This window comes from Lontra canadensis, unplaced genomic scaffold (assembly GCF_010015895.1).
Source record: "Lontra canadensis isolate GAN:19392208 unplaced genomic scaffold, GSC_riverotter_1.0 scaffold1, whole genome shotgun sequence".
NCBI classification, from domain to species: Eukaryota; Metazoa; Chordata; class Mammalia; order Carnivora; family Mustelidae; genus Lontra; species Lontra canadensis.
Genome location: NW_022630995.1, coordinates 5,065,716 through 5,081,711, shown reverse-complemented (window position 1 = coordinate 5,081,711; position 15,996 = coordinate 5,065,716). Strand labels below are relative to the sequence as shown.

The 15,996-nt window shown below is 37.3% G+C and overlaps 1 protein-coding gene across 5 annotated transcripts in view; it reads right to left on the bottom strand.

Moving 5' to 3' along the window:
• Positions 1–15,996, bottom strand: part of CNOT6L (CCR4-NOT transcription complex subunit 6 like) — a 117,662-nt gene that overhangs the window by 34,632 nt on the left and 67,034 nt on the right. For all 5 annotated transcript variants that reach the window (XM_032883681.1, XM_032883430.1, XM_032883342.1 and 2 more), the window contains exon 6: positions 229–297. In XM_032883681.1, the coding sequence (XP_032739572.1) occupies positions 229–297 (69 nt within the window). The remainder of the gene's footprint in view (positions 1–228; positions 298–15,996) is intronic.

The following is a 15,996-nucleotide window of genomic DNA, read 5'->3' as shown; positions in this document are numbered from 1 at the left end:
AGAGCTACATCACTGTGAAAGATAAAGGAGATTCCTATACTTGGCCTTAATGTGGGTTTTATAATTTCAAATCTACCCATCAGTACTTTCTGAAGCTCATCTACCTTGTGGACATAAAATGAAGGCTTGTTATACTTGTATCCCAAAGCCCACATGGCATTTCCAGTATTTCTGAAAAAAACAAAAAAAAAACAAAAAACGTCAAGAAAAATATGAAAAACTATTTACCTGATGGCAGAATTTGGTCTCGTTCTTTTAATGTAATCCATGGCCTCGGAGGAAGCTGCTCTGGATGAACTGAGGGGTGGGGGGAGAGAAAAATCTTTCTTAAACGTAAGTTATTTTCATGTGCTTCTAAAATCAGTATCATTTACTTTATAATGTCAAATCAATTTCTGTTTTCTCTTCAGCTATAGTGGCCCACAACTGACTTAAAAATCTAATATTGAAATACAAAGAAGATTTAGCAGCCAAAGGAAGTGTGAGCAGACCTAAGCAGAAAACACATAATAAATATATGAAAAGAACATTAGGAAACTCATTATTCGCAGTTCCACTTACACAGTATTTACGAGAAGTACCTTTTTAAAACCTTAAGATCAGGGCACCTGGGTAGCTCAGTCAATTAAGCATCTGACTCTTTTTTTTTTTTTTTTAAAGATTTTATTTATTTACTTGAGAGAGAGAGAGAGAGGGCACGAGAGGGAAGAGGGTCAGAGGGAGAAGCAAACTCCCTGCTGAGCAGGGAGCCTGATGCGGGACTCAACCAGCGGAAGGCAGTCGCTTAACCAACTGAGCCACCCAGGCGCCCAAGCATCTGACTCTTGATTTCAGCTCCAGGTCTTGGGATGAGCCCAGCCTTGGCTCTACTCTCAGCAAGGAGTCTGCTTGGGATTCTCTCCCTCTCACTCTGGCCCTCCCCTGCTCATACACACTGACTAAAGTAAAAATCTTTAAAAAAAAAAAAAAAGAAAGAAAGAAAGAAAGAAAACCCACAATCTTAAGTAAGCTCTTATGTCTTAATTACAAATGTAAATAGTATAATTTCCCTGCTGAGAAATCAAAGCTATGTGAAGTTCCAAAATACTAATGAACTGAAATACTCAAATAGTGTTAAAATAGAAAAAAAGAGAGGAGGAATAAGATGGTAGAGTAAATTTCATCTGGTCCCAGGAATTCAGATATATTTATCAAACCATTCTGAACACCTACAAACTCAACAGGAGATCAAAGAAAAGAATAGCAGCAATTCTAAGAACAGAAGACCAACCACCTTCTGGAAGGTAGGACATGAATATAAGGATGATATATGGGAAGACAGATTGTGTGGGAAGGAGCCTCATCAGCTGGCTCATGGCAAGTGATAGAGCAGCAGAGCACAAAATCATAACTTAGAAGTCTGCTCCACTGAGGGACGTCGCTCCAGTGGCTAAGTGGGGGTGGAATCCTTACTGGGACAGTGTGGTCTCAGGACCATCAGAGTCACAGAAAGACAGGGGAGGCCTGAGTGTGGCATAGCTCCCAGGTCTTGGAGTGGGGAAGCCTGCTCAAAGACGGAGCTGAGGAGTGGACTGTCACCTCAGGGCTGCCGTAAGTCATGATCCACACTCCAGTCAGGCCACTACTCTTCAAGCAGGGACCCCACAAGCAGCAAATGCAGGGAGACTCCCCTTGTACTCCTGGAAGGAGCAGCATGGGCGGGCACTGCAGGAATCACCTGGGTCTAGAGACGGCAAATGGAGTTGTGTGCCAGAGACAGAAAGGCTCTGTCACAGGCCAGGTTGGCAGGGAGTGCCACCAGAGACCAGGGAGACAGGAGTGATTGACTGCTTTTCTCTGAGGGCTCACTGAGGAGTGGGGCCTTGAATTCTCAACTCCTCCTGGGCCAGAGGTTGGGAGGCTGGCATCTTCATTCCCGTCCTCCAAAGCTGTACAAAAGTTTTCATTCAACAAAAGCTACCATGAGCACACCCAAGCAGATTATTGAGCCTGGACTCTGGCAAGAGGAGATCCGCCTTGGACAAAGACATTTGAGACTCACTGCAACAGGTCCCCTTCCCCAGAAGATCAGCAAGAATATCCAGCCAAGACCAAGTTTGCCAATCAATGAGAACTGCAGAACTCCAGCGCTAGCAGAATACAGCACATAGAATTCATGGCTTTTCTCCCATGATTCTTCAGCCTTACAATTTTTTTTTCTGTTATTTTTTAATATTTCCTCTTATTTTGACCATCTTATTAATCCCTTTTTTTAAATATTTTTTAAATTTTCATCCTCACAATCCTATTCTATCCTTTCATTGTAGTTAAGTTATATTTTGTGTTTATCTGTTTTTCTTTTTTTTTTAAATATTGGGGTACATTTTCTTCTAACAGACCAAAATATAACCCAATCTAGTATAAGGCTTTATTCTAGTCTCCCACCTGATCCCATTCTTTTTTTTCTTCTATCAACCAACTTCTCAATTCCTTTTTAAAATCTTTTTTATTTTCATCTTTACATTCATATTTCATCCCTTCATCGTATTTACCCTTATTTTTATATATATGTAAGTTTTTCCTTCTTTAAAATTTTCATAGGCACTTTCTTCTAAGAGACCAAAACACACCAAAGATCTAATAGGTCAGTCTGTTCTATTCACTAGCCATCAGGCTGCAAGAAAAAAAACGTATCCCAAAATTTTAAAGAAAGAAAAACTTATACAAAAAAATAGGTTAAATTTCAACGAAGGGATAGAATATGACTATAAAGATGAAAATTTTAAAAATATTTTTAAAAAAGAAATTGATTGGATAAGATGTTCATTAAAATAGGAAAGAAGAATAATTCAAAAAAATATTCTTTTTTTTTTTCCTCTTTCTTTTCCCACCAATTCCGGGTCTCCTCTGACCTGGCTAGTATATATTGTTCTAGGACATTGTTACCCTTTTAGAATATTATGTTCTTTCATTCATATACTCTTCTCTAGACAAAATGAAAAAATTGAAAAACCTCACCTCAAAAAAAAAAAAAAAAGAACAAAAGGCAGTACAAACTGCCAGGGATATAATCAATGTGGACAATAGTAAAATGTCACAACTAGAGTTCAGAATGATGATTATAAAGATACTAGCTAGGCCTGAAAAAGACATACAAGACACTAGAGAATCCCTCTCCGCAGAAATAAAAAATCTAAAATCTAAGTCAAAATTAAAAAGGCTATTAATGAGGTACAATGAAAAATCAAGGCTCTAACATTTAGAATAAATGAGGCTGAAGAGAGAATTGATGATAAAGAAGACCAAATGCAGGACAAAAAAGAAGCTGAGAAAGAGACAAACTACTGGACCACAAGGGGAGAATTCAAGAGATTAGTGATACCATAAAACAAAAACAGTATTAGAATAATTGGGATCCCAGACGAAGAAGAAAGAGAGGGGCAGAAGGTATATTGGAGCAAATTATAGCAGAGAACTTCCCTAATTTGGGGAAGGAAACAGGCATCAAAATCCAGGAGGCACAGAGAACACCCCTCAAAATCAATAAAAATGGGACCACACCCCGTCACCTAATAGTAAAACTTACAAGTCTCAGTGACAAAGAGAAAATCATGAAAGCATCTTGGGACAAGAGGTCTGTAACATACAACAGTGGAAATATTAGAATGGCAGCAGACCTATTCAGAGACCTAGCAGGCCAGAAAGGACTGGCAAGCACTAAACAAGAATACTATATCCAGCTAGGCTGTCATTGAAAATAGAAGAAGAGATAAAATGCTTCCAGGACAAACAAAGCTAAAAGAATTTGCAAACACCAAACTAGCCCTACAGGAAATACTGAAAAGGGTCCTCTGAGCTAAGAGAGAGCATAAAATTAATTACATAGACCAGAAATGAACAGACAATATGCAGTAACAGTCACCGTACAGGCAATACAATGACACCAAATTCATATCTTTCAGTAGTTACATTGAATGTAAATGAGCTAAATGCACTAATCAAAAGACACGAGGCATCAGAATGGATGAAAAAAAGCAAGACCCATTAATAGGCGGTCTACAAGAAACTCATTTTAGACCCAAAGACACCCCCAGATTTAAAGTGAGGATGTGGAAAACAATTTACCATGCTAATGCACATCAAAAGAAGGCTGGGGTAGAAATCCTTATATCAAACAAATTAGATTTTAAACCAAACGCTATAATAAGAGATGCAAAAAGACACTATATCATACTTAAAGGATCTGTCCAACAGGAAGATCTAACAATTGTAAATATCTATGCCCCTAACATGGGATCAGCCAATTATATAAACCAATTAATCTACAAAATCAAAGAAACACATCAACAATAATACAGTAATATCAGGGGACTTCAACAGCCCCATCACTGATATGGATGGATTATCTAAGCGAAAGACCAACAAGGAAAAAAAAAGGCTTTAAATCACACACTGGACCAGATGGACATCACAGATGTATTTAGAACATTCCATCCCAAAGCAACAGAATACCCATTCTTCTCTGGTGCACATGAGACATTCTCCAGAGTACATCACATACTGGGTCACAAATCAGGTTTCAACCAGTACCAAAAGACTGGGATCATTTCCTGCATATTTTCAGACCACAGTGCTTTGAAAGTAAAATTCAATCACAAGAGGAAAGTTGGAAAGAACTCAAATACATGGAGGCTAAAGAGTGTCCTACAAAGAATGAATGGGTCAACCAGGAAATTTAAGAAGAATTTTAAAAATTCAAAGAAACAAATGAAAATGAAAACAAAACTGTTCAAATCCTTTGGATGCAACAAAGGCAGTCATAAGACAAAAGAATACAGCACTACAAGCAAGCCTTTTCCAAATATACAACCTAACCCTTCACTTAAAGGAGCTTCAGGAAGAACTTCAAATAAAGCCTAAACCCAACAGGAGAAGAGAAATAATAACGATCAGAGCACAAATCAATGATATAGACACCAAAAGAAGAACAGAACAGATCAACGAAACTAGGAGTTGGCTCTTTGAAAGAATAAGATAGGTAAGCCCTAGCCAGACTTATCAAAAAGAAAAGAGAATGGACCCAAATTAACAAAATCATGAATGAAAGAGAAGAGATCACAACCAACACCAAAGAAATACAAACAATTATAAGAACATATTATGAGCAACTCTACCCCAGCAAATTTGACAATCTGGAAGAAATGGATGCATTCCTAGAGACATATAAGCTACCACAACTGAAACAGGAGGAAAGAGAAAACCTGAACAGACCCATAACCAGTAAGGAGATTGAAGTAGTCATCAAAAATCTCCCAACAAACAATAGCCTGGGGTCAGAGGTCTTCTCAGGGGAATTCTACCAAACATTTAAAAAAGAATTAATACCTCTTCTCCTGAAACTGTTCCAAGAAATAGAAATGGAAGGAAAACTTCCCAACTCATTTTATGAGGCCAGCATTACCTTGATCACAAAACCAAAGAGCCCATCAAAAAGGAGAATTACAGACCAATATCCCTGATGAACATGGATGCAAAAATTCTCACCAAAATACTAGCCAAAAGGATCCAACAGTACATTAAAAGGATTATTCACCAAGACCAAGTGGGATTTATTCCTGAGCTGCAAGGCTGATTCAACATCCACTAATTAATCAATGTGATACAATACATTAATAAAAGAAAGAACAAGAACCAGAAGATATTTGCAAATGACAGTACAGACAAAAGGTTGATATCCAGGATCTATAAAGAACTCCTCAAACTCAACACACACAAAACAGATAATCATATCAAAAAATGGGCAGAAGATATGAACAGACACTTCTCCAATGAAGACATACAAATGGCTATCAGACACATGAAAAAATGTTCATCATCACTCGCCATCAGGGAGATTCAAATTAAAACCACATTGAGATACCACATTACACCACTTAGAATGGACAAAATTAGCAAGACAGGAAACAACATGTGTTGGAGGGGATGTGGAGAAAAGGGAACCCTCTTCCACTGTTGGTGGGAATGCAAGTTGGTGCAGCCTCTTTGGAAAACAGTGTGGAGATTCCTTAAGAAAGTAAAAATAGAGCTTCCCTATGACCCTGCAATTGCACTACTGGGTATTTACCCCAAAGATACAGATGTAGTGAAAAGAAGGGCCATCTGTACTCCAATGTTTATAGCAGCAATGGCCACGGTCGCCAAACTGTGGAAAGAACCAAGATGCCCTTCAACAGACGAATGGATAAGGAAGATGTGGTCCATATACACTATGGAGTATTATGCCTCCATCAGAAAGGATGAATACCCAACTTTTGTAGCAACATGGATGGGACTGGAAGAGATTATGCTGAGTGAAATAAGTCAAGCAGAGAGAGTCAATTATCATATGGTTTCACTTATTTGTGGAGCATAACAAATAGCATGGAGGACATGGGGAATTAGGAGAAGGAAGTTCGGGGAAATTGGAGGGGGAGGTGAACAATGAGAGACTATGGACTCTGAAAAACAATCTGAAGGGTTTGAAGAGGTGGGGGAGTGGGAGGTTGGGAGAACCAGGTGGTGGGTATTAGAGAGGGCACGGACTGCATGGAGCACTGGGTGTGGTACAAAAACAATGAATACTGTTATGCTGAAAATAAATTTTAAAAATGATTTAAAAAAATAAAGCATCAGGCAAAGGAGATGCCCACTAAAAGAGACAAAAAAAAAAAAAGAACCATAGGATATTCTCAATAGATGCTGCAAAAGCATTTGACAAAGTACAGCATCCTCTTTTAATTAAGACTCTTCACAGTGTAGGGATATCATATCATAATATGACCCATATCATAAAAGCCATCTATGAAAAACCCACAGCAAATATCATTCTCAATGGGGAAAAACTGAGAGCTTTTCCCCTAAGGTCAGGAACACAGCAGGGATGTCCACTATCACCACTGCTATTCAACATAGTACTAGAACTCTTAGCCTCAGGAATCAGACAACAAAAAGAAATAAAAGGCATCCGAATCGGCAAAGAAGTTAAATTCTCATTCTTTGCAGATGATACTTTGTGTGGGAAACCTCAAGGACTCTACCCCAAAACTGCTAGAACTCATACAGGAATTCAGTAAAGTGTCAGGATATAAAGCCAATGCACAGAAATCAGTTGCATTTCTCTACACCAACAACAAGACAGAAGAAAGAGAAATTAAGGAGTCAAGCCCATTTACTTACACCCAAAACCATTAGATACCTAGGAATAAATTTAACCAAAGACACAAAGAATCTGTACTAAGAAAACTATAGAATACTCAAGAAAGAAATTGAGGAAGACACAAAGAAATGGAAAAATGGCCCATGCTCATGGACTGGAAGAACAAATATTGTGAAAATGTCTACGCTACTCGGAGCAATCTACACCTTTAACCCATTCCCCAACAAAACAGCATCAACTTTTTTCAAGGAAATGAAACAAATAAGCCTAAAATTTATGTAGAACCAGAAAAGAGCATGAAAAGCCAGAGGAATGTTCAAAAAGAAAACCAAAGTTGTTGGCATTACAATTCGGGACTTTAAGCTCTATTATAAAGCTGTCATCATCAGGATGGTATGGTACTGGCTAAAAACAGACACAAAGATCAATGGAATAGAATATAGAGCCTTATGGTCAACTAACTAAGCTCTATGGTCAACTAATCTTCGACAAAGCAGGAAAGAATGTCCAATGGACAAAAGACAGTCTCTTCAACAAATGGTGTTGGGAAAATTGGGCAACCACAGGCAGAAGAATGAAACTGGACCACTTCCTTACACCACAAACAAAAATAGACTCAAGATGGATGAAAGACCTAAATGTGAGACAGGAATCCATCAAAAATCCTTAAGCAGAACACAGGCAGCAATGTCTTTGACTTCAGCTGCAGCAACTTCTTTCTAGTAACATCGCCAAAAGCAAGGGAAGCAAGGGCAAAAACGAACTACTGGGACTTCATCTATCTAAAAAACTTTTGCACAGCAAAGGAAACAGTCAACATAACCAAAAGACAACTGACAGAATGGGAAAAGATATTTGCAAATGACATATTAGATAAAGGGCTAGTATCTAAAATCTATAAGGAACTTATCAAACTCAACACCCAAAGAACAAATAATCCCCCAATCAAGAAATGGGCAGAAGACATGAACAGACAACTCTGCAAAAAGACCAACAAACACATGAAAAAGTGCTCAACATCACTTGCCATCAAGGAAATACAAATCAAAACCATGGTGAGATACCACCTCACACCAGTCAGAATGGCTAAAAAGTAACCAGTCAGTAAACAACAGGTGTTGGCGAGGATGTGGAGAAAGGGGAACCCTCCTACAGTACTGTTGATGGGAATGCAAGCTGGTGCAGCCACTCTGGAAAACAGTAGGAGGTTCCTCAAAAAGTTGAAAACAGAGCTACCCTACAACCCAGCAATTGCACTCCTGGATATTTACCCCAAAGATACAAATGTAGTGATCCAAAGGGGCACGTGCACCCAAATGTTTATAGCAGCAATGTCCACAATAGTCAAACTATGGAAAGAGCCCAGATGTCCATCAACAGATGAATGGATAAAGAAGATGTAGTGTGTGTGTGTATACACATACATATATATATACACACATTTCATTGTATGGATACATACAATGAAATGTCATGTAGCCATCAAAAAAACCATACATAATCTTGCCATTTGGAATGATATGGATGGAAGCAGAGGATATTATGCATGGAAGTAGAGGGTATTTTGCTAAGCGAAATAAGTCAGTCAGAGAAAGACAATTATTATATGATCTCACTGATATGAGGAATTTGATAAACAAGGCAGAGGATCATAGGGGAAGGGAGGGAAAAATGAAACAAAATGAAACCAGAGAGGGAGACAAAACAAACTGAGGGTTGTTGGAGTGGACCAGGGTGGGAGGGATTGGTTGGTTTGGTGATGGACACTGGGGAGGGTATGTGCTATGGTGAGTGCTTTGCATTGTGTAAGACTGATGAATCACAGACCTGTACCCTTGAACCCAATATTACATTAATTTTTTAAAAATCAAATGACCAATGTCAATAAATAAATAAATAGGAAAAAACACATGTGAATGCATAATAAAAATTAATGAATTTTATAATGGGGCTTTTATTTCCTAATTTCAAATTTTATTTTATAACATCCATGCAAAACAAGAGATTAGAACTACATTATACAGAAAAAAAGAAAGCACTGGTTAAACATTAATTACTCAGATATGGTTATCAATACCATTAAACTAAAAGCTACCCAACTATCAGATGAGAGAAAATTCACTAAGTTAAGATTTAACTACACTTTTACTTTTTCCTTTTAAGAACACTGACAATTACAGGACAATTAAATTCAAGTTTGCAGATTTTCCCAGGGAATATAGTGGCTGAGAAATGTATTCCTTTAAAACAAAACACTCTTATCTTTATCCAGCCACAGAAATTTTGATCAGAGTATTTATGATCTTTATAAGTTTCACTTTACTAACGATTTTGGTGTTCCAAAAGCCGATCTAAGGGATACATGTTTTAGCATCCGTACTTTTCACAACGTGGAATTGAACATCATTTTGCATAGTCCATATCTTGCCAGGAAAGGAATGAAGGCTATCATAAGATGACAAACAAACCATCCAGCTGAATCAACATATTGAATCCTGGAAAAAATTATGCCTGCCAGGAGTGCCATGCCACAATTATACCAACTATCTAAAAAATGGAAAGCCCAATATATAAATACAATGAAGAGTAAAGAAGGAACTTCCTAGCTGTTGGGTTCCTTATCAGTAAATGGTTAAAAATTCAGAAATCAAAAAATCCTCAAAATAAAATAAGTAAGATGATGCTGACATTCTGGTACTTCCCAAAACTTTACTAACATATTTTAATTAATACATCATAAAAAATCAGTATAAGTAAAATGCATAGTATTCACCAACAATATCCAAACAGCCAAAATCCTATAAAAAACACTGGATCTCATCAGTAACCAGGAAAAATAAAAAGATGAGAGAGCATGTTTTTAATCCAGATTGTCCCCAAAATTTTAATATATGTGGAATTGATGATGGTGGTAAGATATGAATACTTGCATATATAGCTGGTATAACTATAAACCGGGAGCTATCTCAGAGAATAAGCTGGACCATCTTTTAAAAATCTAAACATCCTTATCCCTATGACTCAACTATTCTATTTCCTGGGATCAGCCCTATCTGCTAAGGAAGCATTCAAATAGATACTCATTGCACTATTGTTTATAGCATCAAACACAAGGGTAAATGACTAATATCCATTTTACAGAAGTCTATGCTATAGTTTTAAAGGATAAATACATGTATGCTAAAGTGGAAAGCTATACCATTAATACTGAGCAGAAACAACTAGAAAATATATAATGATGAGGCACCTAGGTAGTTCAGTCATTTAAGCAGATGACTCTTGATTTCAGCTCAGGTCATGATCTCAGGGTCCTGGAATTAAGCCCTGCATTGGGCTCCACACTCAGTGGGGAGTCTGCTTGAGATATTCTCTCTCTCTCTCTCTCTCTCTCCCCCTCTCTCTCTCTGCCCCTCCCCCTGCTTATGCATGCACTCTCTCAAATAAATCTTTAAATACATATATAATGATAAAATAGAGTATGTTTTATTTGAAAACATTTTAAAAACATGCATGAAAAGTAATCTCATAACATTTCTACTGGTACAATTTTTATATGTAAATGTCTATAAAAATATCTACAAGAACACACATCCAACTTAAAAGCATGTTTACTTACCATGGAGGGTACATGGAATTAAAGGTAGTGGTCAAATAAAATTTTAGTCTTAACAGGAATTTTTACAAGGAGAATTAATATATTCATGTGTGACATATACTTTAAAATTTATGTAAGATGAAACTGCAACATCAGTTTAGGACAAACCATCAAATAAAGACTGTTTAATAGATATATACGCTCCTAGAAACAGTACTAGAATTTGGATCAGTACAGAAGTCTGTTCTCATGAACAGAAGAGACAGCAGTTAACACAGTAACAGGTCTCTCAGGATCATACCTAAAATGTGATGAAACAGTAATCCTCCCATTTTTATCACCCATACAAGCCACACCAGGTGCTACACAGCCCTGCAACCAGCCCTGGAGCCATGCAGAATAGATTGGGGGCAGGGAGTGGGACAGCAAGAAAATCCTGATCTCTCTGGCCAGTGAAGCCAAAAAAGAAGTACAGCAAGTATTAGGTGGGAAATTCAGTTAGTGGCAGTGGTAATCCAACATGCTAATGGCAGTCTCTCTAACAAAGCCCAAGAGAGCCAACCCACCCCACCTCAGTGACCAGCAGCAATAAGCCTGGTTTGCCCACGTTAGGGTGCCAGCTAAGCCTAGAAGAGTCAACAGAACCCACATGCTAAACTCAAACTGGGCAACTGCCTGCTAAAATTGAGATATGATTTTATCAAGAGTCTCCAAACATAACATTCAAAATATCCAGGAGACAAGTGAAAATCACTTGTCATACCAAAGACCAGGAATTATCACAAATTAAATGAGAAAAGACTATAACAGAAACAAACACAGAGAAGATTCAGATGTTGACAATGACAAAGATTTTAGAGCAGCCATCATAAAGCTGCTTCCAGGAGTTATTACAAATTCTCTTGAAGCAAGTGAAAAAATAGAAAGCCCAAAGAAGCAGTTCTACTTTTTGAAAAGATCCAAAGTGAAATTACTCAACTAAAAAATACAATAATCAAAATAACAAAACTCACTGGGAGGGCACGAAAATAAAGACAACCAAAAAAAAAAAAAAAAGAGTGAATCTGAGAATTCCATTTGAATAGTAAAAAGGAAACTAAACTGGGGGTGGGGGTGGGCAGAGAATGAACAGAGCTTGAGAGACCTGTGGAATTGTAATAAAAGTTCTATGACTCGTATCATCAGAGTCCAGAAGGAGAGAAGAAAGAATGTGGGCTTAAAATGTATTTTGAGATAATGGCTAAAATGTCTCAAATTTGGTAAATGACATAAACCTACAAACTCAAGAAGGTGAACAAACTTCAAGTAGAATAAATGGAAAGAAATCCACATGAAGAGACATCATAAACTGCTGAAATCCAAAACAAAAACAACAAAACCAAAAAAACCCTCATGAACATCAAAGAGAAAAGACACATTACCTATCAGGAAACAATGGGTTTCTTCTCTGAAACCATGGCAGCCAGAGGAAGTGGCACATTTTCAAGTGCTGAAAGAAAGAACTGTCAACCCACAAATTCTGTATCCTGAAAAATTTCCCTTCAGAAATCAAGGGAAAACTGAGGCACCTGGGTGGCTCCATTGGTTAGGTGTCTGCCTTTGGCTCAAGTCATGATCTCTGAATCCAGGGATCCAGTCTCTGCTCATCATGGAGCCTGTTCCTCCCTCTTCCTCTCCCTCTCCCCATGCTTGTGTTCACTTTCTCTCTCTCAAATAAAGTCTTTAAAAAAGATTTTATTTTAAACAAGACATTTTTAGGGGTGCCTGGGTGGTTCAGTGGGTTAAGCCTCTGCCTTTGGCTCAGGTCATGGTCTCAGGGTCCTGGAATAGAGCCCCGCATCAGGCTCTCTGCTCAGCAGGGAGGCTGCTTCCCCCTCTTTCTCTCTCTGCCTACTTGTGATCTCTCTCTCTGTCAAATAAATAAATAAAATCTTGAAAAAAAGAAAAAAAAATGTTAATAGGGTGCCTGGGTGGCTCAGTCATTAAGCATCTACCTTTGGCTCGGGTCATGATCCCAGGGTCCTAGGATCAAGCCCAGCATTGGGCTTTCTGCTCTGCTGGGAAGCCTGCTTCTCCCTCTCCCACTCCCCCTGTTTGTGTTCCCTCCCTCACTGTCTCTTTCTATCAAATAAATAAATAAAAATCTTTAGAAAAAAAAATTTTTTTAAAGAAATCAAGTGGAAATAAAAATGTTATTAAAAAAAAAAAAACATGAAACTTTGTTGCTAGCAGACCTGCCCTTAAAAAGTGGCTAAAGGAAGCTCTCTAAACAGAAAGGAAATGATAACAGAAGAACTGGAACATCAGAAAGGAAAGAACAAGCAATGAGTAAAATTAGGGCTAAACACAATGGATTATCCTTTCCAAGCCTCTTAAAATGTATCTAATGGTTAAAGCACAAATTATAACATCTGTGTGATACTCTGTGTAGGTAGAGGAAAGATTAGAGACAATTACATTTTAATAAAAAGTGGGGAGTGTAAAGGCACATAAATGGAAGTAAGGCAACAATAATGCACTTTAATTGATAAAACACCATTATCAGGAGACTATGCTAAATATGTATATTGTGATATTTAGAGCAACACTAAGAAAAGAATTGCAAATCAGAACTCTAAGTTTCAAAAATAGTATAAATAAAACAATGTAGAATTCTAAAAAATGTTTAAGTAACCCCCAGGAAACCAAGACAAGATAAACTAAGGAGAAACAGAGGAAACAAACAGAAAACAACTAAGAAAATGGAAGACTTAAGTTCTACAATCAATAATTACTTTAAATTAAATTATCTAAGTATACAAATTAAAAGAGCAGAATCCTAGCAGGACAGATATAAAGATGTGATACATGGCTCAACTGTATATTGTCTACAAGAAACTCATGTCAAATGCAACGACATAGTAAAGTTGAAGGAGGATGGAAAAAGATACACCATGCCAGTATTAAACAACAACAAAAAAAAAGCAGAGTGGTTATATTAACAGCAGCTAAAGCAGACTTTAAAGAGCAAGGAAAATACTAGAAACGAAGAAGATCACTACATAATAATAAAAGTTTCAAACAACCACATTAGAATGTAGTAATTCTAAATATGTATACACCAAACAATACACCTTCAAAACACACGATACAAAAACTGACATGGCTGAAAAGAAAAACAGACAAATCTACAATTACAGTTGGGAATTTCTACACTATAATGTCAGTATTTTTTTTTAATTTTTTATTTTTTCAGCATAACAGTATTCATTATTTTTGCACCACACCCAGTGCTCCATGCAATCCGTGCCCTCTCTAATACCCACCACCTGGTTCCCCCAACCTCCCACCCCCCGCCCCTTCAAAACCCTCAGATTGTTTTTCAGAGTCCATAGTCTCTCATGGTTCACCTCCCCTTCCAATTTCCCCAAACTCCCTTCTCCTCTCCATCTCCCCTTGTCCTCCATGTTACTTGTTATGCTCCACAAATAAGTGAAACCATATATTATTGACTTTCTCTGCTTGACTTATTTCACTCAGCATAATCTCTTCCAGTCCTGTCCATGTTGCTACAAAGTTGGGTACTCATCCTTTCTGATGGAGGCATCATACTCCATAGTGTATATGGACCACAGTCAAAAAAACAAAGAGGCAACCCACGGAATGGGAGAAGATATTTGCAAATGACAGTACAGACAAAAGGTTGATATCCAGGATCTATAAAGAACTCCTCAAACTCAACACACACAAAACAGATAATCATATCAAAAAATGGACAGAAGATATGAACAGACACTTCTCCAATGAAGACATACAAATGGCTATCAGACACATGAAAAAATGTTCATCATCACTCGCCATCAGGGAGATTCAAATTAAAACCACATTGAGATACCACATTACACCACTTAGAATGGACAAAATTAGCAAGACAGGAAACAACATGTGTTGGAGGGGATGTGGAGAAAGGGGAACCCTCTTCCACTGTTGGTGGGAATGCAAGTTGGTGCAGCCACTTTGGAGAACAGTGTGGAGATTCCTCAAGAAAGTAAAAATAGAGCTTCCCTATGACCCTGCAATTGCACTACTGAGTATTTCCCCAAAAGATACAGATGTAGTGAAAAGAGGGGCCATCTGTACTCCAATGTTTATAGCAGCAATGGCCACGGTCGCCAAACTGTGGAAAGAACCAAGATGCCCTTCAATGGAAGAATGGATAAGGATAATGTCAGTATTTATAACAGCACTAGATAAAAAATTTAAAAAGATAAAGAAGAATAGAATAGCACCCCCAAGGAACATGATCTAATCTAATTTACATTTATAGAACCATTCACCAACAGTAAAACAAACCCCCCAAAATTTAAAAGAACTAAAATAATGCAGACTATGTTTTCCAACTGGAATCAGACAAGTATAACAGAAAGAACAAATTAAACAACATGTTTCTAAATAATAAATGAGTGAAAGAGGATGTCTCAAAGGAAATTTTTAAAAATACACTATGGACTCTGAAAAACAATCTGAGGGCTTTGAAGGGGCGGGGGGTGGGAGGTTGGGGGAACCAGGTGGTGGGTATTGGAGAGGGCATGGATTGCATGCAGCACTGGGTGTGGTGCAAAAACAATGAATACTGTTACACTGAAAATAAATTTAAAAAATTAAAAAAAAATACATCAAACAGAATGAAAATACAAACATATCCAAATTTGTGGGGTACAGCTAAAGTAGTTCTGAGAGGAAGAACTATACATGCTTGCACTTATAAAAAGGAAGAATTTCAAATCAAACTAAGTTTTTCCTTCAAATAAGAAAAAGAACAAATAAAACCAGACAGAAGGAATTACTAGGATATAAGAAAACAGAAAGTTTAAACATAAAAGAACAGAAAAAAAGTATACAGTGCAAATTCTAACCAGAAAGAACTTGCATAGCTACATATTTTCATTTGCCATATTAATATTAAAGTAATAAGAATAGCATCAGGAGCTGATAAAACACTTCAAATAACCAGAAAAATGAAACACATGAAAATATACCCTCATTATATGTAATTAAAAAGAAATACTAGGAGCAAAGAAGGTGATTACATAATGATAAAAAAATCAATCCTTTTGATCCCTGCAAGAGCTATAAGAAATAAATCCACAAAGGGGGACATTTTAACACATGTCTACAAATAATGAATAAAAACAAAGTACCAAGAATATATGTCTTATTCAAACAATAAACAAACTTAAAACTAATA